Genomic DNA, 27,885 nt, shown 5'->3' on the forward strand with positions numbered 1-27,885 from the left:
TGGGCTGGAGAGTTTGTGTCCTCAAATCAAGGCTTGTTTGGGGGACTTGAAGAGCTCTGAGCTGCCCCATGTGCTAGGCTGAGGCTGCTCATTGACGCAACAGAGGCCTGAACATCATCAGGTCTTGAAACTGCAGGGGAGAAGCAGGGGCAGGCAGCACAGGCACTCCCCCTGCTGCTGGAAGGGCTGGGACCGCCTGCATCCCCCATGCTGGGCCGCCCCCAGCTGAACAGGCTCTGGGTTCAGAAGAGATTCCATGTGAGACTGAGTGTGGCTGTGCCTTCCCAGCCTCTGCGGAGAAGCCCCTCCCTGCCTGTCATCCTGTGCAGCTCGGGCAGTGATGGACCCGAAGTGGCCAAGGCCCTCCTGGAAGGAGTGGAGTCCCTGCAGGGGGGTCAGGGTGCATGTTGTGGGGCCATCCTCGTGCTCCTTGGGCTGCTCCTGGAGGGGAGGTGCGGGGCACCCCGCAGGGAGGCCCCAGGTCTCCCAGAGCCCCCACCCACCAGGTTGTGGCCTCTGTCCCCTCTCTGAGCACCAATTCATTGGAAGCCCCAGTGCTGCGTGTTTTCCGAGTGAAGCCAATGAACCGTCTGAGGAGTTTCTAGATTTAAAGCCGGAGGGATTTTTTGTTTTTTAACGTAAACTTCAATCGAAATATTCCACTTTCACGCCAAGAGGCGTTTGTTGTAAGTGGACAGCTTGGTGACCTTGACCCCCAGGTAACCAGCTCTGGGTCGAGAGACCGACGTGGCCAGCATCGTCGCGCGCCCTGGCGTCCCACCACACCCCGCAGTATCCTGAGAGCTTACCATTCGTTTTGACTTATCCCTCCTCGCCCATGACACCTGCTAGAACCAATTTAAGCAAAGTGATCAGTGGTCTGAGAGCCTCAGGTGAGGCTTTGGGGTGCACTTGGCCTTCAGAGTAGCACTGAGCTGGGACGTCTTTTCGTTTGACCTCCCGTGTGACGCCAGCACCAATGTTACATACCTCGGGCGGTCGGTGCTCACTACCCGGTTGCAGCCTGTGCCCCTGCCGGACTGCTCCCACATGGCAGCCTGCCTGCCGTGGCTGGGGATGGCATGCCACCCAGTGGAGTGGGTCGCTCGTCTCCGCATTGTCCCTATATGTTCCTATTAATTTTTATATGCCTGAGCTTCTGCAGCGGGTCCACAGCTGGTTCTGTGCTGCCCCCAGTTGACTCTCTCGCACTGTCTCCGCCCTCACACCGTTAGCCTACACCTCAGCGCCCTACTGGGCAAGGGCATGTGGCCTCCCTGCAGGAGGTCTCTGGGTCCCACCAGCCGCTGACTTTGTGCAGAACGGCGTTTATCAATTGCCAGGACTCTTTTTTTTTCCAGATCATTAGGGGAGCATAAAATGAGCAAATGACAAACGGTCCATCTGCTTGAGGAGTGTTGTGTGGGCAAGGCCCTCCCTACTACTTAGGGAAGGATCCGTGGAGGGGTGGGGGCACAGGGGTGCTGCTGGGGGAGATGTTCCTGGGGAAGGAGGGTTACTGCGGGACCAGGCCCGGCACCGGGTGGATGTGGGGACCCTACTCCAACCCAGGCTGCTAGGGGCCTCCAGGAAAAGCCTGACGGATGCCCTGCGTCATCGTGATGCACTGTCCCATCTCCTTTGTGGGCAGGAGTCTCCTTGTCTGTCTGGCCTCGACTGTCACCTCCTTGGGAACCCTGCCTCGGTGGCTGACTGCCCTCTGCTGGGAAGGGGGAGTCCGAGGGCCCCTGAGGGTCACCTTGTGTCATTTTTTTTTAAAGATTTTATTTCTTTATTCATGAGAGACACACAGAGAGAGAGGCAGAGACATAGGCGGAGGGAGAAGCAGGCTCCCTGTGGGGAACCTGATGTGGGACTAGTTCCCGGGAGCCTGGGGTCACGCCCCAGCCTAAGGCAGACAATCAACCGCTGAGCCACCCAGATATCCCCCCTCCCCTCGCTTTTTAAAAAGATTTATTTGCTTATTTGAGAGAGACAGAGTGGGGGAAGGAGCAGAGGGAGAGGGACAAGCAGACTCTCTGCTGAGCACAGGGGCCTGATGTAGGGCTCGATCCCATGACCCCGAGATCACGACCTGAGCTGAGATCAAGAGTCGGAGGCTTAACCAACTGAGCCACCAGGCACCCAACCTTGTGGCATTCTAATCCCTGAACGCTGGCACCTGTTGGTGCTGAAGGGCTGAGTGCCTGCGACCCTGGCCTCGGTGCTTGTGACTTTCAGTCTCCTATCAGTGTCCCTGGCACTGCTGTGACCACGCACCACGACCGGGGACCTTGCGACAGAAATTCACTCTCCCAGTTCTGGGGTCAGAGTCTGGATTCCGGGTATCCCTGGACATGCTCCCTCTGGTGGCTCCGGGGAGGCCCTCCTGCCCCTTCTGGCTCCTGGTGACTCGGGGAGCTCCTGGCTCCCGCTGCATCCTTCCTTCTGGGGCTCTGCCTCTGCTCCGGAGCACCTCCACCGCTCCCTGTCACTCTTGTGTCTCTTCTCATGAGGACACCAGTCATGTTGGATTCAGGACTCACCCTACTCTGGAGCATCTTCATCTTAACTAATCATATCTGCAGTGGTCCTTTTTCCAAAGAAGGTCACTGCCTGAGGTTTCAGGAAGGATGTGACTTTTGGGGACCCTTAGTTGGCCGTGGCAGCAGTATGTTCAGGTGACCTACCCTTCGTACCAGGCACTGGCAAGGCTGCCCTTTGGGGGCTCTGAAGACAGAACAGGCAGGGTGTGGGTGGGGGGTGCAGGACGAGTGGGCTGTCCTTGTGCCCACATCCCACCCAAGGCCAGCCTTGCCTTGCATCTCTCTTCCGTGCTGCATCCATCCTGTGCCTCTCTGTGACCTTTCTTGCCTTCCCATGACCTTCAGAGTGATGTCCAGGCCCCTTCGCTGGTACCAGGCAGTCCAGGCCCGGCTGTACCTCCCCTTACCCCACGCTCTGTCCTACAGGGGCTGCGTGAGGATGGCCGGCTCCTGGCCTCTCTCTTGCTCTGCCCCTCCCCCTGCTCCCAGCTGTGGGTCCTGTGTTCCCTCATCTTCACCTGCTGCCTCTGCTGGCACCTCCAGAAGAAGACCGTGGAGGGGGATTTTGAGGAGTGCCGAGAGGCTGGAGCTGTGTGGTGAGTCCCTAGAGCTTGGTGTAGAGAACTGTGTCCCCCTGGGCTGTGCTTTCCCCAGAGCCGCGGAGTTGGCGGGTCCTGCTGGCGGGTCCCAGTCCCGTCAGGAGGAGCCTCACAGGTCCAGGGAGACGCAGCCACAGCCCAGCGGCAGGCAGGCACTGTGTGGGCCTGCAGGAGCCTCTGTCCCACAGCACCCTGCAGCCCGGTGTCTCAGGTTGGTTCTGGAAGGACTTCTTCAGCTGGGTGGCCTGCTTCAGAGCCTGGCTCAAGTCACTTTGGCCCATGGGTCTGGATAGGCTGTGGGCCACTCTGGGCCACTCGGTGATGAGGGTCAACCTTGTTTGCCCAGGATCCCGTCACGTCCCCTGGGGCCTCTCTGGGCTGTGATATTGGCAGCCCTCTCCCCTTTTACTGTCTTAAGGACAGGATCCCTGCTGGAGAAGGCCTCCCTGCCATGGCCTGGGGGCCGTGAGGGTGGGGGAAGTGCCCAGGGCCTGGTGGGGCAGGGCAGCAGGTGGGTCTGTCCCCAGCTGAGCTGCCCAGGCCCCATCCCTCTGCTTCCTCCTTGGCCTCGTGCTCCTGCCCGTGGTCACAGGGACTCTGCTCCGGGCAAAAGGCACAGCTTTGAACCTTGCCCTTAGATAGGAAAAAACCCAAGAGGGCACTGGTGCGGGAAGTTCCTTGAAGGGCTGGGATTGAGCTGGAATCAAGATGAACCCCTTTTCTCAGAAGCAATCTGGAGCTCTGTCTGCAGCTGTTTTCCATCTGTTTCCGGAAACACAAGAGGAAAAAATTACTTTAGGCGTTTTCCTGGTGAGGGCTAGCATTGCACAAATTGGGCTTCCAGACACAGGGCAGTGGGGTTCTTGGGCTGAAATGGCTTCAGAAGGGAGAGCATGTTCTGCAGGGTGTGGTGCCGATGGCCAAGGCAGGGCCCTGGGGCCACCCCCCAAGGCTGTGCCTTGGGAAGGTTGCCCTCATTTATGAGGAGCCTGTTGTGCCGGTGCTGGCACTCTGGCTAGCTAATCCATCACCCAGGTGACGACCTCTGTTCATCCTTCAGGTCGAGTGGCACCTCCTTCAGGGAGCCCTCCCTGATGCCCCCACTCAGGCCCTCCGCCCCGCTGGCTCATCCATCCCTTGCCCTCGAGCATAGAGCACACAGTGGGTCCTGTGAACTCGGGAAGCCACCTCTGGCCTCTTGTCCTCTGTGCTCAGTACCTAGCTGCTCACTGAAAGTTACTGAACACCTAGGTGAGGAGATAAGAACCTCTCATCAGGGCACTCATCCCCCTGTTACAGGTTGGGGCCTGGGACCCCAGAAGCTGAGGGCACTGCCCGCTGGATACAGAGCCGGGTTTAGTGACACCAAGCTGGTGCCCTGCACCCTCTGGAAGGCAGTGCTGCGGGGAGCCCTGAGCTGGGGCGAGCACGCACCTGGGTCCGGGGCAGCGGGGAGACTCCCCTACTCTGCTCCCTCCTGCAGGAAGTCAGAGGCTGAATTCCCATGATGCGAGAAGAGGACGGGGAGTGCTCCACACCCAGCAGTCAGCTGCTGCCCTTGGCCTTCCCCCTCTACCTGCCCCCTCCTCCGAGGCTGCGGGCCCAGGTGGGGCCCCTGATACGGGCAGAAAGTAGTCTCCTAAGGTGTGGCGTCCTGGGAGTTTTGCCAGCGCTGTGGGGGGCAGGGTGGGCAGGGACTGCCTCCTTGACATCGTGTCAGTAGCTGGGGCTGCTGCTGTGACCAACGTACCACAGACCGGGTGGTGGCCGCAGCAGACATGTACTTCTCCCAAGTCTGGAGCCTGGCTCTGACCAGATGCCAGGAGGATCAGATCCCGGTGAGGGCCCTCTTCCTCACTGCGAGCTCATGGGGCAGGGGGAGAGAGATCGTCCCTCTGTGTCTCTTCCATCGGGGCACTGATCCTGCCCTTGGGGGTCCCACCCCCATGTCCCGATCACCCCCAAATACCCCACCTCGTAATGCCCTCCCACTGGGGTTAGGGCTTCAACACTGGGATTTGGGGGGAACCATCATTCTGTCCACAGCAAAGGTTTGACCTCTGTCTGGTGGCAGCCACAGAGACTTGGCAGCTGAGGCGGGGGCTTGCCACTCCAGGAGGGGCCAGAGTGACAATGTGGTCGGGGAGAAGCCGCGGGGCGTGGGGTCACCTGGCCTCCTCACCATGTGGGGCTGTAGGACCCCCCTTCACAGGTGAGGAGACAGACTGAGCTGCCCTCCCCTTCTCTTCCTTGGCTACAGATGGTGGGGCCCCTCATCTGTCAGGCTTGGAATAGTCTTCCTAATGCTCAGCCCTGTCAGATCTTTCCAGAAACACCCCCGACAGTGAGAATGCTTGGATTAGCAGTTCATCCTGTAGTGGGCATGGCGGCTTGAGGGGGCCCTCACACAGGTGGGTGGCTGCTGTGGTGCTGACTCTGTCCCCCATCTGGCCTGAGCCCACTTCCCAGCTGTTGGAGGTCAGTGGAGGAGCCTGCCCATGAGCAGGGCGCTCGCTGCTGGGAGGGTCCAGACACCCAAGGGCACGAGCCAGAGCATGGACCTCTGCACCCTGCTAAGAGCCGGGGAGAAAGCACCTGGGCCTGCAAGGTGCCAGACCGCAGAGCCAGGGCTGGCGAGAGTGAGCCAGTAGAGGAGCATGTCCTCACTTACTGTGTGGAGGCTGTGCTTGCACTTAATAACTGAGTTACTAAGTCATCGCTTTAAAGATAAGTGTGTATACTGAAAAATTACAGCTCTGGTGTTAGAGATACAATTTTTGTTCCTCTTCCTGTTAAAAAGGCCATTAATCAGGGAAGGCAGTGAAGCAGCTCTGAAAGCCCTCTCCAGGGAATGGCTGCTGTCACCCTTCCCCCATTAGCGAGCGGGGGTTGACCGATGGTAAAGGCCAGACCAGAGTGGCTGAGCCAGAAATGCTCGCTACAGGAGGGGGGTTCTTCCAGGGCCAGGCTCACGCAGGGGGCTGAGGCCATTCTTTTGGATGCTGCCCTTTTAAGAGTGCTGAGTGCAAGTCAGGTCATCCAGGGGCTTGGCCATCTCTGCCACCATGACAGGTGACCACTTTGATCCTCCGTTTTCTCCTTTGACAAGGGGCACAGTGACATTGACTTCCTTGGGTGGTTGAGGATTGAGTGAGGTAGCAGGGTAACTTCAGAGCCCGGTGCCAGGTTCATGGTCAGGACTCAGGCTGTGGTTAGGACTCAGGCTGTGCTCAGGACTCAGGCTCATGATCAGGACTCAAGCTCATGGTCAGGGTTAGGCTCATGGTCAAGGGTCAGTCTCATGGTCAACACTCAGGCTCCAGGTCAGGATTTAGGCTTATGGTCAGGACTCAGGCTCATGATCAAGACTAGGCTGTGATCAGAACTCAGGCTTATGATCAAGACTCGGGTTCATGATCAGGATTCAGACTATGATCAGGACTCAGACTGTGATCAGGACTCAGGCTTATGATCAGGACTCAGGCTGTGGTCAGGACTTAGGCTGTGGTCAGGACTCAGGCTATGGTCAGGACTCAGGCTCATGATCAGGATTCAGGCTGTGATCAGGACTCAGGCTCATGGTTAGGGATCAGTCTCACGGTCAAGATTCAGGCTTCAGGTCAAGACTCAGGTTCATGACCAGGACTTAGGCTGTGGTCAGGACTCAGGCTCCAGGTCAGGACTCAGGCTCCAGGTCAGGATTCAGGCTCAATGGTCAGGACTCAGGTTCACTTTAACATCAGCTCACTCAAGAAGGTTCTGGTAGGTATTGTGCTCTGAGCACTGCTCCTGGCTTGTGACTGAGTGGGCTTGGCAGGTTGGCCAGTAAACACTTGCCAGTGCCCAGGGCGTGTGGATGCGATCCTTGGGGGGCTATGGCTTGGCATCCCTTAGGATTGTACAAGGACCTCCACCATCCCAGCCCCAAGGGTCCCCAGTACTGGTTCTAGGCACTCCGAGGATAGCAGGAAAAACCAGAATCCGTTCCTTGCTTTTGGCAACTCTTTAAATTTAAAGTGGGAGGCATTTCGCTCCTCAGGGGGAATGCAGAAGGTGCTGAGAAAGGGCCAAGTCCGACAGGTTCAGCCCAGAGCCGTCTCTGTGGTTTGTCGCGGCGAATGAGGTCACCTGTTGGGGCCTTGGGGACCCAGTTTCCTCTGGGAAGTGCGGGTGGTGGGCCTGACCCCACACCGTGGTGGTGGAGCTGAACCGTACGTGCCGAGGTTGGACAGGATCAGTGTAGCGGGCAGAGGCTGACGTGGGCTCCTCCAGGGACCCCGGTCGAGGAGGAGGCTGTGTAGATGCCTGCTTTCTGACCTTGGGTTCCCTGTCTCCACTACAGGGAAGAGAGGGAAAGGAAACTTCAGTCTGAGCCTTGCAGGCAGGGCGAGGTTTCCATGTGGGACCGGGGCTCCTTCCTGCCCTGCTCTGCCCCGCCCTGCGGTGTCTGTAATGCCCTTGGCATCTGAGGCCTGGGCCAGGCACCCGGGCCTCTGCGATTCTCGTACCTTTGGGCAGCAATTCACACCCACACTGGGCTGCAGTCCTGGGTCTTGGTTTGTGGCCTCGCCAGGCTCAGAGGGCAGACATGTTGCTGCTTGCCTATCTGGGGTGACTCCGACATTTTGCCACACCTTCATCTCCCCTTGTACCCATCTGGCGGTGGGGAGGAGGCCAGGCTGTGCTCTCCTGCAGCGGCAGGATGTGCTGGGGGCACGAGTGAGCGTGCATTCACAGACGATGAGTGGCTGTGGCTGGCACACCCCGCCAGCTCCCCGAAGCCACCATCCTGATCGGATGAGCTTGCCGGCTGCTGGAACTGCAGGGCCACACCTGATCCTGCCCCCACTGTCGGCCTCTGCCCAGGGCTGCCCTTCCTGGGGCAGGGCTGGGGTGGAGAGCTGGGGCCCCACAGCCAGATGGACGGGCTCAGTCTGTCTCGGGTCACTGTTTGTCGGCCGCCAACCCCTGACCTTGGTTACTCCTCCATAAGATGTGAGAACAGCAGAAGCGTCTTGTGGGGTTTTGGGGGGCATGAAATGAAGTGAACCCGGGAGAGGCCTAGAGACACAGGTGTAGCTGTTAAGGATGCGGTGCCAGCAAGAGCAAGGGCCTCGAGTGCCAGCAGGCACCTCCATCTCTGGACCAGTTCTGCCTGCCAGTTCCTGGGTGGCCCTTGCAGACCATGGACCACTTCCTATTTGGGTTTTGCTTTCCTGCCTATAAAAGGAAGGATTTGGACCACGTGGTCACTAAGTTTCTTCCACTAAGGATTTTAAGTTTTCCCTGATTGCTGTAGACCTTCCCGGAACAGCTGAAGTTCATGCCCTTTCCTTGCCTGGTGACCTTGGAGCATTTGGCCCAATATTATGGATCAGGGACAGGAGGTAGTGCCCAGAAGGACTCTTGAGGCTGCCAGGTCTGAGTATTTCTGGGGTGGACTCAGGTCTTTCTGACGGACAGAGCAGGCTCTGAGCACTCTGTAGAGAAAGTTTCAGAGGCTGCCTGTGGCTTTAGCAGGAAGGAGCACCGTGATTGAATAGTGATGTCTGCTGTGAGCACAGCAAGGAGCTGTGGTGGCACATGTGCCGTGCATTTGTCATCTCCTGAGCATTGTGTTTTTCTTAGGCCACAGATAAGGAAACAGGCATAGAGAAATGTGGCTCAAATAGTCAGTGGCGGGCTTAGGACTTGAGCCCTGGGCCCTGCCATTTTGCCCTGGTTTACGGCTCTCTGTGGTTTACTCATGATTGTAAGTCAACTAACAGACTCCTGTAACATGCCCGGCACAAGTAGGCGCTTACTATGTGAATCCAGTTAGGATGGATCACCCATCCAGCTGTCCATTCCTTCATCCGTATGTATCATGGCCATCGGCGCCTACAGAGTACAAGGCAGGAAATTCGGGCTGCTGGTCCCCGAGGTCCGGGATGGCCTGTCCTGCGTGCATGTGCACCCGCTGAGACTGACGATGTGCAGCCAGGTTCGGGATTCATTTCAAACCGCCTGGAAGCCTTGGTTTGAGCTCAGGAAAGGAGAGGGCCAGGGCCTAAGTGTCCGCAGACTCTGCCTTTTTTATCCTTTATTTTTCCTCCTAAGTCACTGTTGAGCTCTGACCCCTTTAAAGGACGCCAAGACCCTCCTTCCGCGCAGTCCCCTCCAGACTTGCTCCTTGCTGGCCCCGGGGAGTGGTGGTTCTCATCTTGCTGCATGGCCATCCTGGGGCCTGCGGTCCTGCTGCCCAGTGTCCTGCATGCTTTTGGCCTCCTCAGAGCAGAGCCCCCATCAGCCGGGCCCCGCCACGCAGCACAGCGGCTGATAAGTGCCCATGTTTCCCACTGGCTTCTGATTCTCTGGGTCCCCCCGGGGGCAGGGCTTGAACACGGGGCTGTGATTACACGTCTGGTGTGACTGATCACACCTCAGTTGGCCGCTTCTCATTCTGAAGGCAGCAGCGCAGAGGTTTTTCTGACCTTGTTCTCAATGTGAAAAAAGGAAAAAAAATGGAAGGGCAATGCAGGGCTGAGCTGGGGAAAGCAATTTCTGATGATTTGCTTCTAAATATGCAGCAGCGTGAGCTATAGATTTCCCAGGCAGATAGGGGAGTTTCCCGGCCAACCTGTTTAAATGAGGTTCATCATCTTGCCATTTGGTACCATTGAGCTGCGTGCGTGTGCGTGTGTTTGTGTGTGTTTCCCAGATGTGTGGTAGCGGCTGATAAGGAAGGTCTGCGGGCTTGAGCCTGGTGTATGCAATTCCGGCTTACTGACCCCTAATGAAGGCGAGAGAGTTGGGGCCAGTGAGCCCTCCTGATCAGCCCAGGCTTTGCAAGCGAGCGGCGTTTGATGGGACCCAGATGCTGCCAGCTAGTGCTCACCTCATCGTTAGCACGAGGCAGCCCCGGGTCCCTCTTGATGGCCAGCTTATATTCGTCTTTGTCTTTCTTCTGGATCATTCCTGCCGTGCCTCTTCATCGAGGACCTTGGGGAGCTTAGATGGCTTCACTGGGTGCAGTGCCAGCCGAATGCCAGGACTTACGTAGTCACTCTACTGAGGTTCCTGAGCGAGCTGTTCCTGTTGCCCTAACATGGCATTGATGCGTCTGTGCTTGTCTTTCTGCAGAGACATTTTGTCAGCTCTTCAAACCCGACTTTTTCCTGGTATGCATTAGCATAGAAGCCTTTATTCTGAGGGCTATTGATTTTTTCACTTGTAAAGAAATACTGTTTCCACATAAAGAGCTTATATCCTGGAGGATTTCTGTCTTTTATATTCAGGATAATAAGGACTTTAAAGTAAAAAACACATGGTTCATGTTTGGCTCATCCAGGAGACGGCCAGCTTTCTGGGAAGTTCCTGGTGGACAGAGTGTGCGTGTGTGTATGCTTGTGTGCATGCGTGTGTGTGTGCTGTGAATATCTGTGTGTGTGCATGTGCGTGGCCTCTGCCCCAGGAAGACCTTCAGGTGCCAGGCTGATGGCGGCCTCACCAGTTTTAACGTATTTCGAGGCTGCCCAGGAGCGGGAGTTTTCATGAGCCAGGCCTGCAAGTGGTCGACTTGACATCTGCTCCCATTCGTGGGTGCACCCCAGGAACTGCAGGAGTGGCTGGGAAGTGGGGTCCAGCAGGTCCAGAGGAAGGAGCAGCTGCAAGCTCCTGTTGGGGGTTACATTGGGTAGAAGTGCAGGTTTGGGTCCCACAGATCTGGGTTTAGTTCCTAAATCGCCACTTACTGCTGGGTGACCTGGGACAGGGTCCTCATTCTGTCCAGTCCCCAGGGTTTGCATCTAATAATGGGGAATTGGGGGTGGGTAATATGTATGGGAATCACGTTTGTGTCCTGTTTACCTTTGTGCGTGATGTACTAAGTGTTCAGGAGGTGGTAGCTTATATTCTGACAGTTAAGAAATGGGTGTTGGGAGGCAGGTTCTCTCTCTCTCTCTCTTTTAAAAAGACTTATTTGAGAGAGAGGAGGGGCAGAGGAAGAGGGAAAGCGAGAGAGACTCTCAAGCAGACTGTGCTGAGCACGGAGTCCGACATGGTGCTTGATCTTACCACCCTGAGATCTTACCACCCTGACCTGAGCCAGAATCAACTGAGCCTGAAGTCACTCTGGCTTATGCTCTGGGAGGCAGGTTCTCCTTGGAATCTTTGCTGCCGAGTCTGCCTGTCCATCTATCTTCTGTCCACTTATCCATCCATCCCCCTACCCACTTACTCCCACACCATCCATCTCTGTACCCATTCATTCATCCACACGCTGATCCACTCACCCCCCACACCCATCCATTCATCCCCATCATCTACCCATCCATCCACCGACCTACCAACCCATCCATTCATCCTTACGCCCATCTATATACCCATGCACCCATCCATCTATCTACACAGCCATCCATATAGCCATACATTTACCCATCTATCCATTCACCAACCACCCATCCATTCATCTACACACTCATCTATTCACCCACACACCCACCTACCTACCCATCCATTCACCCATGTATGGTACCATCTATTCACATACCCATCCATATACCCACACACCCACCCATCTATACATCTATTCACTCGTGTATCCATCTCTGTCTGCATACTCATCCATATACCCACACACCCACACATCTACCCATCCCTTCACCCATGTACCCATCCGTCTATTCACATACCCATCCGTATACCCACACATCCACTCACCTACCCATCCATTCACCAGCACACCCACACATTCATGTATGCACCCATCCATTTACCCATCTACCCATATACAGACATTCTCTGAGCATTCCTGAAGTTACTCTGGCTTATGCCCATCATATAAACTCAGTGGGCCATAGTTTGGTTTTTCTCACCTGTAAAATGTGAGGAGGCAATTCAGAGCCCGGTTTCAAAGGTCAGATGTGATGCTGGCCCCAGAAGAGCTTGGAAAAAACTGCATGTGGCACATGAAAAGTGTCAGGTGTCCAGGAGGCCTGTGGAGAGCTGGAGTGGCAGTGGGTATCCTCTGCCCAGCCAGACTGTGTTCCTGTGAACTCCTGGAGCCACGGCCTCTGCCTGCCCTGTAGGGGAAGAGAGTGTGGAGGTTGAATGATATTTTGTCATGGACCCCTCCCTCGCCCAAGGTTTGATGGGGTGGGTAACAGGAGTGTCTCTCAGCCACTGCTGACCAGCTGTGTGAGCCTGAGCAAGTTTCCCAGTATGAGGCCTCAGTTTCCTGTCTGTAAAATGAATGAGCAGTCAGTCCAGTCCAGTGTCTGTCATGGGAAGGACCCTCCTGGGGCTCAGAAGTTTCATGTGATGCCCTGATGGGTCTGGCACAGACCTGTGCCCCAGGGCAGGCTCACAGTAGTGGGGCTGGGTAGGATGTGCAGATCATTCCCTTTAGCATGAGAGGAATGAAGTGCAAAGAGGATACCTGTGCCACCCTGGGAGTTGTCCCCGGTGGAACTTTAATATGAACAGGGCAGTGGAATGTAAGGAGGAGCTAGTTGCTCTGTCCTGTTCCCAAGTCTCCAGGTCTCTGTCTGAAATGAGCTTGGGGCCTTGGGTGGCCCAAATCTTCCTGAGAAGCAGGTCCCTGCTTGAGCAACCCAGAAGGAGTGCAGAAAAGTCTCTGGTTTCTCCAGCGGGAGTTGTAGCTGATGGGCCTACTCTGTGAAGACATTGGGCATGCATCATGGAGTGAGCCCAGCTCAGCTCCAACACTCAAGGAGCTCCCAGACCACTGTGGTGTTGAAACCCCTCTCTGGGAATGCAGGGAGAGTCTGGAGTCTTGTGAGCCTTCCTCTGTTATTAAGTAACTCACTCTTCCCATCTATCCTTCCTTCATCTACCTGTCCTCCTTCTATACTCTATCCATCCATCCATCGATCCTCCCTTTCTCCCACCCATACATCCATCATATGTCCTCCCCTCCTCCCATCCATCCATCCATCCTCATATCCATCCATCCATCCATCCATCCTCATATCCATCCATCTTCCCATCCATCCATTTATCCATCCATCCATCCATCCATCCATCCATCCATCCATCCATCTGTCCATCCATCCTCCCATCCATCTTCCCTTCCTCTTCCCATCCCTCTATCTTCCCTTCCTCTTCCCATCCATCCATCTTCCCTTCCTCCCATCTGTCATCCATCCATCCATCCATCCATCCATCCATCCATCCAACCATTCATCCATCCTAGCACGTCCCCATGAATCCAGCCATCCATCCATCATCTAGCCACGTCAACATTTGCCAGGTGACATCTGTGTGCCAGGTACTTGGAATACAAAGTTCAAAGGCGCACCTTCACATGCGGGTACATTTCAAGAAGATCCCTGTGTGCCGCGTTGAGCACTCCTCAGTGTCACAAGAGTGAGGGTCCTGATTGGTCGCCTGTTGGCTGTGGCTTGAATGGGGGGCCTGCCACTGTGTGCTCTGGGTAAGGGAGGGAGAGTGGTGACTTATGACTGGTTTGTGATGGCCCTGGTGTATTGGGACTAAACCTGTCCAGTGTTTCCACCACAGGGCCCAGAGCCAGAGGCTTTGTTTTGAATAGCATGTTTTATTGACAGGAGAATTCAGGGAGGTCCTGCACCTGGGCAGTGGGGGCAGGAGTGAACACCAGCAGAGTTTTTTTTTTTTTTTTGATAACGTTGGCCCCCCATTGTACATTGTAGGAAACCGTAAAACTACAGCCAAGGCAAAGCAGGAGTCCGACCGCACAAAGCCACCCAGTCACTGCCTCTGCTCTGTGCATTTATGCCCAGCCCTCTTCAGTATATAATTTTAAAAATTAGACTTTAGTGATTGTCCATGTTTTACTACCTGTTTGTTTCACTGAAGGGATATATGAATATATTTTATGTCAACAAAACCCCTTCTACAACATCAGTTTACAAGGCAGCTCAGAATACCCCGTGTGGGTGTGCCTGACTTTATTTCTCCGGGACTCTGGTATTGGGCAACCAGGCTGCTGCTGGATCTTTTAAAAGCATTTGTAAATCGCTGCCAGAATACCTCTGGAGCTCAAGTGTTCCCCGTATCCAAGAGCAGAAACTTGGGGTCTTCCTTGTGCCACCAGGGCAGCAAGGGCTTGCTCCTTCCAGCCAGGAGTTTGGGATGGTTCCCACCGCCCTTCTTTGAAGGATTTACTGGTGGCCCTGCCAGGTCATTCTGCCCCTCAGGGACCTGTCCTACAGGCTGCCTGCCTACCTCGCCACGACTGGGTGAGATTCTAAGCCGAGGCTTAGAGGTTGGCATGGGGTGCTGCCCTGGTTCGGGGACCCTCGGGGTCTAGCTGGACAAGTTTGGTGAACCTGTTGCTTGTCAGGGGAGACAGTGGGTGCCCAGTGGCAGAGGTCCTGGCAGTCGCATTCTAGAACTCTAGGCATGGTGAGGTCCACCCTGGATACTGCTCTGCCCTGGATCCCCCTTCAGCTTCCTGGGGTCCAGAGCACACATCCTTTCCCCAGAAGTCCCTCCTGCCCACCCTGCCTGACCATCCATTCCTCCCACTTCACCCTTCAGCGGCTCTGTGCTTTGTAGGCCATCCCGAGGTAGACACTCAGGTCCCTCTCCTTGTCCTCCTGCATGCCTTGACCGAGAGTGTGATGCTGCCTGTCTGACCCAATCTGGGGCACTGGGGTGCCCAACCTGGACTCATCCACTCCAGGGCATCTGGGGGGTGGGCCTGGGGGTTTGCATTGTGAGACTTCGCTGGTGAGTGCAAGGAAGCTGGCTGGCCACTGGTGTCCGGGGGTCTGTGCACCTGAACGTAGATCTGGTAGAGAGTGTGGGGTCAGAGCAGGCCACGGCTGAGCGGGGGCAGAGCTGAGCCGTCCACCCAGGGTGCACACCGCACACCTCCACCTCCTGTCCTCCAAGTGTCACATCTACGTCCTTCACTGGGGGTGCCTGGGGCTCCTCCCCGTGGACCTGGCCTCTGGGACACGTCTTTCTACTGTCGCCCCCTCTGCCCTGCCCCCATGCACACAGTCCATGACCCTGAGAAGTGCTCAGTGGATTGCTGAGCCCAGAGCCTTGAGCCAGCTGTATGTGGGGAGGAGGGTAGATGGTACGTGTGTGCTCCTTCCGTTCGTTAACTGGGATGCAGACGAGAAGTGCAGAGAAAAGTTGGGAAAATGTCATCCTTTGACATTTACGTTTTCAGAAGAGCTCAAGGAGCCGTGGGCTTGGAGGTATCTGATCAGGGCCCAGCTGCTCCGTCCTGGGATGGGGCTGCCTGGCCAGAGGTACTGTAGGAGCCATGCCGGGGCTTCCCTTCCCTGCAGGGAGATGCGCCCTGCACCCTGTCTTTCTACATGGGGCGGCTGCCACCCCTCGTGTGACCCTGTGACTGTCTCTGGGGGCCCCACACCTGCTCCCAGCAGCCCCTGCCCTCGGTCACTGTAGGGTGGGGTTCGCACTCCCCTTCCTGTACAGATGCCAGCCAGGGAGCCTGCAGCCCAGGTGGACCGAGGGACAGAGGGGCACACTTAACCCCATCTAAGGAGCTGCCCCTGGCTTCACAGGAACCCGGAGCTGAGTCTCTCACGACCATTGATGACACGTTCCAGCCCAGAGTAGTGTCTGCAAGCTCGGGGCTGGGGTTGCCGCGCACAGGGCTGCCAGAGAAGCCACCATGTCTGCCGGGGCCACAGGCTTGTGGACACATGGGGACGGGGACCTGGGGACGGGGACCTGGGCACTGACTCTGGCTCGCTTCCCTGCGGCGGCTACTCTCTGCTGGGGGCTCCACCTGCAGGAAGCACAGCCTTCGCCCTAACTCTGGGTCAGGAAACAGGCTGGGTGTCCCGGGCTCGTGCTGACTGCTGACTGGTGCCGTGGGTGGGCTCTGCCAGCAAGTGTCTAGCCTGTGTCTGGCCGGCTGGGGAGGAGTTGGGCAGGTGCTGAACACTGTCTGCCGCGGAGGGTGAGGGGCGGCTTATGTGCCCAAACCCTCCAAGCCCTGACATTTCTAGCTTCTATCACATGCAGCAATGTTGCTGTGATTGTCATCATCCCTAAATGTTTAGAGCTCTCAACAGCCAAGAATAGCAGCCGAAGCCTAATTGCTCATGGCTTGTGAAAGGCCCCTTGGAGCACACAAGTATGGGCCTTGGTGGGCAGGCTGTGTGTGAGCCAGTGGAGTCCCACCTGGGGCGGCACAGAGGACCCCCCCATTCCGCAGATTCCTACCTGCCAGGGCCCAGCCCCTGAGCTGTGACCACCTGCCGGAAGGCCCCTCACAGCACTCCGCTCGTGTTGGCCAAGGCAGCCTGTTGCTGTCTGAGAAAGGGGCCTTCTGTATGCCTTGGGGTTTCCCTCCCTTTAAAAAAATTGTGGCTAGAAGCATAGCCTAAAGGGAAGTCTGTGGAACGTGTCTCAGCTGGGGGCTTTAGGCAAGAGATCCTGCCTCAGTTTCCCAGTCTCCCAAATGTGCTTGGCAGGCCCAGCCTTGTGGGGTGTGAGGATTCACCAGGAGGCTGCCCATAAAAGGCCCAGTGGGCTTGGTTCCTGGGGCAGCCAGCAGCCAGTGTCTGTGAATTTAGCAGGTGGTCCTCATGGGCCGTGTTCCCGGTCCTCAGGCACACATAGGTGACACATGTGCACACAGATTACACACACACAAGCACACATAGGCTACACACATGTGCACACATGCACACACAGTTTAAACACACAAGCATACTACTACACACACACATGCAATGCTCACTGCTTACATACACTCTTATACACATGCACACACACAAGCACACAATACACAGTCACACATATATTACAGACAGACTATACACACATGCACACACAAGAGCACATGCATGTACAGACTTACACAAGCACACATAGACCACATGCATATATACATACTATATACACACATTGATATACAGATCACAACACAACATGCAATGCACATACTTCAGTTCTCATGGATTCTCATTTATGTACACGTGCACATACACAAGGACACATGCATGCCACATATAAGCACACAGACTATACAAATGCACACACACAAGCACACATGCATGTATAGACTACACACAAGCACACATAGACTACACACATACACATGTGCACATGCACACAGATTACATATGCACACACACAGTGACTACACATATAAAGACACAAGCACGTGTGTACATGCAGCGTGCAGTGCACACAGTCTTGCACACAGGCAATTGCATGCACACACACACAGATGGACTCATGCACACTTATACAAGGAAGTCTCAAAGTTGAGGATCACACCTGTTTCCTGAGTGTGATGTCTGGCATGGCAGGGGCCCCGTAAATCCTGTGATGAATTGTGAACACTTCATGTGGATTTTACTCTGTGCTCTGGGGCAACTGCCTCCCTTTCCCTGCCTCAGTTTACCAGTAATCATCTGTGGAACCTCATCCTTGCCCACTGTCTGTTGGAAGGATCTGCGGAGTCCCTGCATTGGGGCTTTTGAGGCTGGGAGGTGGGTGGGCCCTGACGGGACAGGACGGAGCAGGGTCAGGGGCAGCCAAAGAAGGATTGGCCTCTGCTCATCGCAGAGCACGTCAGCACTATCATCTGGACAGGTTGGTGGGTCTGGGGAGATACTGCTTGGATTCCCTCACACAGTCTGAACCTGGCCTGACCCTTTGCGGGAGCTGGGTGTCCGTTTCAGCAGTCATGTGAAGAGAGGAGGGGCTCACGAGGAAGGAGTACCACGCTTGGATGTTTGTGTCAGCGCTGCGCCCCGTGCTGCTGTGTGACTTGGGGCTAGTCACTTAACTTCTCTGGGCCTCTCTGAACTGGGTCAGCACCTGCTGTGGATGTGCCATTAACCGAACAGCAGCACAGGGTGAGCACATTGGAAGCGTGTCGCCCATTAGGACTCCTGCGGCCCCGGCAGGGCCGACTGTAGTGTGGGTGAGAATGAGGCCCAGTGAGTGGTTCGTGGCTGGTTAGGGCGGGGGGGGGGGGGTGGTGGTGGGAGGGGGCGAGCCCAGCCCCGCTCCTCTCCCACAGGAGCCTAGCAGCCCTCACTCACGCTGGTGCATGGGAATGACAAATTGTGCACGATACACTCAAAATAGTTACCTGGCCTCCCTGAAAATGCTACGCTGTGCGTGTGTATGTGTTTTTCCCAAGATGAAACGTGCTTAGTGAACAGCTCTGTGTGCACACAACCCTTCATTACGGTTTTGTGATGACTTTCTGGTTTCTTGTGGAATTACAGAAGCGTCTTTCTGGTTTCCCCAGGTCATCTCTGCCGTGTCCAGACTCTCCCTGCACCACGTGGCACAGAACAAAGGGATCAGGTGAGCTCGCCGGCGCAGCCAAGTGATGGCCCCTTGTCCTCCCCGCCACCGCATGCCACCTGCATGCCTGGCCTCAGCCACCCGAGTCTGCAGCAGATATGCTCTGCCTGCATCTGATGCATGAATTTCCATGTGGTGTCGAGTTGCCTCTTGGCAGCAGTGGGGAGGGGCGGGCAGGGGGAGGGCCTCCAGTTCCCACCAGGGAGATCGAGCACACGTGTTCTACGGATGGGTGCAAAATCTCTTTCGATTTCGGTAATAAGATTAGCAAATTAATCCTTTCATAGACCATTGGCTACCGAAGTGCACTCCCTGCGCACCATAACTGGGGAGCTGGCCTGCTTGGTCTGGGGGCCCCCGGGTCCCTCGGCAGGACATATCACCTCCAGTTTTAATGCCCTTTGGCTTTCAAAGCTCAGCCTCAGAGAACCCCGTGACCCCTGTGGTCTGGCCTCTGGTCTCTGACACGCAGGCAGTGGGGGTGGGGGAGGGCAGCCCCAATGAGAACGTGTGGTTGCCGATTCTGACCCACAGCTGAGGGGTCAGGGAGACATCTCAACGAGGATTAGGTTCCAGATGGAGTGGGGATGAGCAGAGGACCTGCCCTGCCTCGGTGTCTCTGGAGGCCATGGGCTGGCAGGGTAGGGATGAGGGGTTTGGGAAGACAGAAGTAGCCCAGCCCTAGGGTGGAGTGTGTGGGGTCACGCCCGGGTGCAAGTAACATGGTGAGGGTGGTCTGCTATGGTGCCCCCCTCCCCGGTGTTGTCTCTGGGGGACACTGTGTGCCCAAAGGCTCGGGTCCCAGGACCACGGTGCCAGGTGCCTCCAGGCCAGCACAGCTGCCCCTTGATGGGGCTGTTCGCCGGGGGTCAGAGAGTCACTGGGACAGATGGGAAGGTTAGGGACCACTGCCCCCACCCCCAGGATGCGTTTTGCTGTTACATTCTCAGATGACTTAGAGATTCTGTTGAATTGGGGACTTTTGCTTTTGTTGTTTCTTACATCAGGGTCAGGACAGGTTGTTGGGGGTGTAGAGGCTACAGAGACAAAGCTCCTGCACCCACCAGGCCGCTTGCACCCTAGGAGGTCGCTTGCACCTTGGAGCCGCCCCCCTCCCCCCAGCCCCCCAGTTGCACATGCTGATTTGCAGTGTAGCTTCTGTGAGGCCTGTAATAGGGACAGTTTAAAAACTTAATCAAGAATGAGTGTGTTATTTCTGGATATAGAGACAGCACATAGTTTTGGTTTGGGTTTTCTGCAGAAACCTGTGTGTTCTCGGGCTTGCCCCTGCCCATACCGTGCTCTGGGTACACTTCCCAGCCTGTTGAGTGTGGTCTCTCTATACGCATGTGTGTGCACACAAGTGGGCCGGAATGAAGGGCGTGAGATGAAAGTTGATGCTGTTATGTGCTCGTTCGTAAGAGGCTGGAGCGTGATCTCTTCTCTGTATCCATGTCTCCTTGAAGCAGGGCCTGGGTCCCGGGAACCCGGTTCTGTTCTTGGGGCTGATGAGCCCCTTTGGCTTTGCCCTGGATGGGGCAGTTCTGCTGTGGCTCCAGGCCCCTCAGCCCGGAGGAGGCTGACGTCATCCTGCTGTGCAGCTGGGTTGGGGGTGGTGAGGAGGAAATGAGAGGAAGGAGGTGTTAGCAGGTGTCTGCAGCCCCAGGAGGTCAGGGGAGCTCTCCTGTCTCCCACCTGCATGGCCTCCTCGCCCTCACGACGGGTTGTCCTCTGGGCCTCTCCTGCCCTGGGCTTTCCCTTCCTCATCTGAGCCCCAATCCAGGGCTCTTCTGGAGTCCTTTCCCTCCATAGCCCCTGGGGACAGGAGCGTCCCCCCCAACCACCACCACCCATGAGCTCAGGAAACGGCAACATGATGGGGCTGCCCTGAGTCCCCCCAAACAGGCTGTGATTTCCACCGGTGACTGGGCACTAACCACCAGCCCTTTATGACACTAACTAGCTCCTCGTTTAAGAAGGTTTCCCAGTGTCCCTAATTACCAAAGGGTTCGGTGTGGCCAAGCCCTTTCCTTTTTTGAAAAACTAGTCAACTGAGTCTGCAGCCCGAAGAGAGTCTTTCCAGTTTCTTGCCAGGCTGGATAGGAGCCCAGCACGCTCCTTTAGAAAAATGATCATTTTTATAGCCCTTGCACTTTGCATAATGAGCTGATTTTCCATAAAAGCCCTAATTATACTTCTCAGAGACTGATGAATAGGAGACTTAATCTGGGGGCCCCATCCTGGTGCCGGCTGGAGGATCAGAAGGGAGGCTGCGTTGGGGGTGGGGGGTCCCTGGTAAGTCATCCGGCTCCGCCGGTTATCAGGGGGTGGTTCAGGTCCTCCTCACAGCTAGAGCTGGCCCTCCAGAGGGAGGGATGTCCCGTTTGGTGACAGATGAGAGAGCAAAAGGCAGAACTCTCCCAGGCATTGAAGCTGCAGGTGAGGCCAACGGGCCCTCAGCCCTCGAAGGTCTCCTCTGTCAGCCACCTACTCACCCATCAGCCTTAGCAAGGGTGCTCTTGGAGCCTCTGTCTCTTCTTCTGTAGGTTGGGAAGTTTCCTCTATACACTTGTGCAGCACTTGATGTTCCATGGATGCCCATGGCGCTGGCTGGGGTGGTGGGCAGAGAGGGGGCCCCTGAAAGCCACAGTCCCTTCCTGGCTCCTGGATCTTGTGTGACAGGGAAGGGATTCTCTGCAGGTGTAGCTAGAGTAATTACAAGTAACCAGAGGTCATTTTTCTTGTAAGTAAAAGAGGGAGGTGGGAGGGTCAGAGCAGAGCATGGAGATGTGATGGTGGAGCAGAGGTTGGAGTGATGCGGCCACAAGCCGAGGAATGCTGGCATCTTAAGAGCCAGGAAAGGCAACAGATTCTCTCCCGGAGCCTCCAGAAGGGACCCCGCCTGCTGACACCTTGATTTGAGCCCCTAAGGCTCTTTTCAGACTGTTCACCTCCAGAGCTGCCGGCCAGTCAGCTGTGTCCTGTGCGGCGGCAGTGTATGCAGGCAGCTTTGCAAGGGTCCTGGCGCTGTGGAGAGGGGTGGGGTGGGGGGCTCTGGATCCTCGCTGGGCTTCTACCCTGTCTTTCATTCCCCTACCCTAGGCCGCTGTCCTCTCTCTGCTATCTTTTTACTAAATGGAAGCAAAAATCCCATGACATAAGTCTTTTTTTTTTTTTTTTTTTTTTAAGATTTTATTTATTCATGAGAGACACAGAGAGAGGCAGAGACACAGGCAGAGGGAGAAGCAGGCTCCCTGCGGGGACCCCGATGTGGGACTTGATCCTGGGACCCTGGGATCACGCCCTGAGCTGAAGGCAGATGCTCAACCGCTGAGCCACCCAGGTCCCCCACCCCATGTTGTGAATCTAACCTATTTAATGTGTACAGTTCAGTAGCATTTGGCACATTCTCAGTGTTGTGTGCCCACCGCCTCTGTCTGGTTCCAGAACATTCTCCAACACGAAGGGAAACCCCGTCCCTAATAGGCATCCACGCCCCTCCCCTGTGCCATCGCCCTGGATCTGTCACTCAGCTTTCTGGATGGGCCTGATAGGGATATTTCGTAAAAAGGTCATCACATGCCTCTTGGGACCTGCTTCCTTCTCCGGGCTGTGGCGCATCAGGGCTTCATGCCTCCTCTTGATGGGATAGCATTCTGCCGTAGGGATGGGCCTCATTTGGGGTTTCAAATCATTGGCTGATGGACACGGGGTTGCTTCCACCCTTTGGCGATTGTGAATCGCGCTATGGTGAACATTCATATTTGTTTAGATACCCGGGCTTCAGTTCTTTTGGATTGTCTTTGATATTTTGATTATTTTCTATCCAAAACATACCCACGAGTCCCCGTGGAGCCAGAGGCTGAGTCCCATCCTGGTGTCCATGGCACAGACCATGGTTGCACGGTGGCAGTGATGCCTGCCTTGCCTGAGTGGCTGTCTCCTGGAGGGCGGGGTTTCCGCCCCTTGTGCGATGCAGAAGCAGCGGCTGGGGGGTGGGGGAGGGCTGCCAGGCCTTGAGAGGGGAGTGGCTGCTGGGACTGGCCCTGTTGCTTCCCCATCACAGGGCCTCCTGCTTGTTGTCACCCTGAAACTCTGCTGTCGAAAGTTAATTTGGGGTGCCTGGGGTTCCTCACGCTTGGTCTTTTGCTGCAGTCTGGGAAGCCCCAGCCCCATCTGAGAGAGGCCGGGCTACAAGGCAGTCAGGGCAGGGGGCAGGGGGCAGGGGCAGGGGCAGGGGTGGGCAAGACTGGATGCCCCCACCCCTGCCCAACCCCCAGCAGATGGAACGGCTTTTCCTGTTTGAAGTGAATTCTCAGAATGTCAGACGCACCCTGATCCAAATCTGAGCACAGGAGAGCATTCTGGAACCAAAAAGAAGCACTTCTCGTCTCATTGCTTGGCTGTAGAGGACCTGCTCTTTGGACTTTGTGTGTGTCTGGGGAACTCAGAAGTTCTCATGGGCTGCAGAGAAAAGGCACAGCCGCTTTGGGTAAAGATGGGGTCTCCTGTCTTTGTCCTGAAGTGAGTGTCTCAGTGGGAGCCTGCGGGGGCGTGAGGGACCCAGTGCTCTCCGCGATCCTAGGGAGGAGAGGAGGGATTTCCCTCCAGCCTCAAAGGAGCCATTCCTAAGCAAAGGTCCCGTGGTGCTGTGAAGCCCCAGCCACTCCTCGAGGCGACCTGTGGCTGTGGACACGGCTGTGGCTCTTGGGCACCATCCCCAGGCCTCTCCATGGGCCCCTCCCTGCCAGTGTCCCTTTCCCGTCTGGTGCCACCTGGTTAATTCCAGGTAATTGGACTGCACGAGAGGTTTGGACGGAGAGTGGCTGTTTTCACATGCTTAGCTCATTCTGCCAGCAAGATAGTTCTAAGTGTCCCACCTGGTGGCACCAAGCGCCTGGCCGCTTGTCTTGCGTGGAGAGCCCGTGTTCCTCTCCCTTCCGTGGTGATGATGGGGCCGGCATCCTCGGCCATTGGGGATTTGTTCCCCTTCCCAGGAGGGGCTCAAGTGAGGCCTCCCACAGTGTGCTCTGGCCACACAAGGCAGCTCTCCAGCTGGTGCCTGCCCCACTTGCCCAGTTGGGGTGGGAGCCAGGTGACGACAGCTCAGGGAGGATGGCATCCGTGTTAAGCACCGAGCCCCAGCCTGGTTCAGTTGCCCCCTCACTCCCATGGCCTCGGCTTTTCTCTCTCCCCACATTTGCCAGGCCCACTGCTTAGGCCTCCCGGCTTGGGCAGAATGGGCCTTGTCACCTGGTACGTGTGTGTGCATGTGCCTGGTGTGTGCATGCCTGTTCGCTCTCTTTTCTTGCATACCAGTCTGGTATCTTGCATTCTGGTATCTTCTTGTCCGTTGGCATGCTAGCAGCTGAATCTGAACACAGACATTGTATGCCAGCTGGGGCAGGGGGTGCCCAGTGTATTCCAGATCCTTCCTGGGGGCTCCGTTGAAGGTTTAAGAATGGATGGTACTCCTTGTGGTGAAGGCAGGGGTGGGAGGGCGGGTGTGTGGCCGTCCTGCCTGGGAGGTGTTGGAAGAGAGGGTGTAGGGATGGGGAGGGAGGGACCTTCTGGTTTAATGATCCTGGATCTGGCGTGGCAGCCAGGCCGGTGATGGCGATGTCACTAGGGGTGGGAGTGGGGGATACCTCAGGTAGCGAAGGCGGCTTGTGTCGTATGGGCCGGGCCCCAGGGTGAGGGAGCACATTTGGGTGTGCCTCTGCCTGGCCCGCCCTGCCCATCCCTGTCCCGGGGTGTGTGTGGCACCCAGAACCTGCCTCAGAGGAGGGGGGCCACCATGGCAGCGACCACTCCAGTGAGGAAGAGGGTGCAGCAGGGGCAGTGGGTGCCTTTTCCACTCACCTGACAGTGACACCAGCTTATCCTGCTTCTGAGCTGGCCCCTCCTGGGAAGGACCATTATGTTGATCCTTCCACCCCCCTACTTGGTGACAGTGACCCACTGTCGGAGAGGAGGGACAGCCCCGGGGGCAGAGGGGAGAGCCAGACACTGATCTTGGTGGCACCTGTCACCAGGTCCCAAGAGGCATGTGATGCCCTTTTTACGAAATATGCTGACCACCTTTCCTGTTACCTGGTGCCCGCCCTTTCCTCCCTGGGACACCTGAGTGGTTGCCACCTGCATGCGAGTTGTGGCCACTGTGAATGGGGTTGTTGTCAGGACGGTGGGGAAGACCCGGACAGCGTGCGTTAGTGTGGGCCCTGACGCATGGTGGCCAGGTGACTCTGAGTGAGTCCGTCCCTACCACGGGCTTCGGGAGGGACCCTACCTCATGTCCTTACCCAGTTGCTAAAGAACTCAGGGAACACCTGCTTGCGCTTCTCTCCGCCACTTCACGGTGGGCACCAGAGCTGGAAAGACACGTTAGTTGTTCAAAAGTGTATTACTCGGCCCTTTTTGTGCGGGGGGCCAAGGGGAGCTGCTGCCTGTGGGAGGGCCGTGCACGGCCAGATGCAGCTTCCCGGGGGCTGTCAAGGGCCGGAGCATAGCCGATTGCTGGGCCCTGCGCCCACCCAGGGCTCTAGGGCCAGGCGGGCTGCCTCTGCCATCCTCTGTCCTGCTGTCTGCTCACCCATGGAGCATGCTCCCCTGGCTGCTCTCACGGTCTTATTGTGTCCCCTCTCTCCCCCTCCCTCCCATCCTCTGTTCATGCAACCAGTCAGCTCTCCATGCATACATCTGTCCCTCTCCCCCCATCCATCCCTCATCTGTCCATCTGTTCATCCATCCTTCCACCCACCCATCTGTCCTTCCATCCTTCCTTCTGATTCCATCCATCCATCACCTTTCTGCTCATACATCCACCTATCCATGTGTCTCTCTGTTCCCCACCGACCTACCCGCCCATTTGTCTACATGTCTGTCCATCTATCGTCGATCCTCCCTCTGCCTGTTTCACGTGAACGTGGCTTGGTTGGTCTCAGCGTGGAGCTACAAAGCCCACGGCCTCTGGCTCAGTTAAGGTCTGGCATGGTAATGTGAGGCCCCATCTGCTCCTCAGTTGTGTTTGCTCCTTGGGGGGGATGGTGGACAAAGGGGACCCAGCCGACCTGGGTGGTGGCGGGATGCCCTGTTAGTTTCCTGCTCCTGAGCCCATGTGGCCTCATTGGAATAGTGGGGTCATAGTTAAAACTCCCTCCTGGAGCTGTTGTGAGGATTAGACGACCTCCACCAAGTGCTCAGCACAGGCCCCGGTAGGGGGAGGGGCCACCTCGCTTGCCTCGGTTTTCTCTTCTGCAAATGGGGGTCTGCACCCACCAGGAGGGCTGAGTGGGCTGAAGCAGGTCGTGCGTGAATTTTCTACCTCCCGTTTGGTGGGGGGGTGTGTAGGCTCTGCCTGAGGACTAGCGCCATGGTGCCCAAGCTGCAGGAGCCCAGGGCTACCGCTCCACTTAAGGTGCTCATGGAACACGTCAGGGGACAGCATGCATCCAAGCGCAAGCATCTGCCCCAATTTGTGGCTCGTAAGCGTCACACCAGCACCCCCCCGGGGCCTTCCCAGGGCAGCTTGGGTGCCCATGTTCGGAATCATGACGGGGGAGATGTCCCTGGTGCCCACATTGGCCTTCCTTGCTGACAGATGTCCCTGTGCCCAGACAAGAGAATCACTGTCCGATGAAAATCCCGGAAGTGTGAGCTGCCTCCTGGGCTAAGACCGGTCTGCGCTGGGCAGTGAGACGGAAATGACAGAGGACAGGGGCCTAGCACATTTGCCATGACCCTTGCAGACTCATGAGGCCCCCAGGGCTGAGTGTCGTACCCCTCGCCCAGCTCCCACAGCTTGGCATCCACAGCCTGGCACCTTCATGCTGGAAGAGCCCTTCATCCCTCTTTTTACGTGTGGGGAAACTGAGGCTGAGGAGCATCCATTTCCCAGGGTCCTTTACCTAAGGAAGTCAGCAGTCACCTCTTTTTATTCATTCATTACTTTACTTGCTCATTCATTTATTCAGTCAGTCAGTCACTCATCTGTCTGTGGCTGGTGATGTCTGGCCCTAGGCCAGGCACTGGGACACAGCCAGAACCGGCCACTGTCAGGTAAGGAGATGGACACAGGACCCTGGTCACAGGTGGGTGGACATGCTGCGGCAGGATGCAGGGCAAGGTGGGGTGAGCGGGGGACATGACCCGAACCCCAGGGGCACGAGGTGAGGGGCCAGCCCTGATACACTCGGGTCTGGCTACTGCTGTGCTCTTCAGCAGGTGCCTCAGCCCAGGGCCTGTTTCCCTACCTCTGAAAGAGAGGCCTCCATTGACTGATGATCAGAGCCTGTGGTGTGGGCCCAGGGCCAGCGAGCCCTGTCTGGTGGTTCCCTGGTCAGGAGATCCCGGGGTGGGTGGGTGTGGGCTGGATGTGGCTTTAACAGCATAGGCCCCAGGCCCGTGAATATGGGCTCACTGGGGAAAACCCTGTGGACCTTAATCCAGTGGCAGGTGTCCTTAAAAGAGACATGGGCAGAGGAGGGGCTGTGTGAGCATGGAGGCGGAGGCTGGAGGACCGGGCTGTAGCCCAGGGACACTGGGGCCCCCAGGAGCTGGGAGGGGCAGGAGGAGCCTCCCTAGAGCCTTGCATGGTCGGTCCTACCCTTGGATTAGGACTCCAGGCCTCCAGTACTCAGAGCATGAATTTCTGCCAGTGTAAGTCACCTAGTTGGTGGTCCTCGGTTATTGGCGGCCCCAGGACCCCAGCACCGTGTGCTCTGGGCCAGGGCAGGTGGGGGACCCCAGCCTCAAGCATGCCTGGTGTGTGGGGTGTGAAGCTGCACTTCCCAGACACTGATGGACACCCCTGCAAGCCCCAGCTCTGTCCTTATGCAGCCCCTGCCCCGAGACCTGCCTGCAGGGGGGGTTGGGGTGTTTAGAGACCCCCTCCGGTTAGCTGGAAGGGAGGTTGGGCCTCCTAGGACAGGGGCTTCTGCCCCTGTGGGGCCCCTGTCCCCAGCAGCACTGGTTGTTGGGGGGCAATGCGCATGTCCACATGTCCTGGGTCCAGAGTCCTCTCACCTCCGTCCTTCCCTCCGGGGAGCAAAGATGAATTCACTCTGTGATGAGCCAAACAATAAAAGCCTGCTTCTTCAGCAAATATCACCATTAAAAATTTATCAGGGCAGCTGTGCAACATTATCAGCTCTTTTTCAGAGACCGAGCAGAAAGTGTTGTCATGCTGTGGGATTTGTACACGTGCGGAAGGGATGTGGGGTCATTGAAAGTGCCCACGGGGCAGGGGTGATGTCCTGGCACGGGGGCGATGTTGGGGCTGTGGCCTGGGAGGGGGCCTGTCCTTAGGAGGCCATGCTCTCTAGCCCCAAGCTGGGCTCCCTGCGGTGGGGATGGCCTGATGCAAAATAAATGTAGAAACACACGGTAAGATTCACCATTGGTTCGCAAGAGTTTTCCCGGTGCTTTGGACACATCCAGCT

The 27,885-nt window shown here is 56.6% G+C and overlaps 1 protein-coding gene across 6 annotated transcripts in view; it reads left to right on the top strand.

Moving 5' to 3' along the window:
* Positions 1–27,885, top strand: part of VAV2 (vav guanine nucleotide exchange factor 2) — a 168,586-nt gene that overhangs the window by 66,780 nt on the left and 73,921 nt on the right. For all 6 annotated transcript variants that reach the window (XM_072778566.1, XM_072778569.1, XM_072778572.1 and 3 more), the window contains exon 3: positions 18,387–18,445. In XM_072778566.1, coding sequence (XP_072634667.1) covers positions 18,387–18,445 — 59 coding nt within the window. The remainder of the gene's footprint in view (positions 1–18,386; positions 18,446–27,885) is intronic.

This window comes from Canis lupus, chromosome 16 (genome assembly GCF_048164855.1).
Source record: "Canis lupus baileyi chromosome 16, mCanLup2.hap1, whole genome shotgun sequence".
NCBI classification, from domain to species: Eukaryota; Metazoa; Chordata; class Mammalia; order Carnivora; family Canidae; genus Canis; species Canis lupus.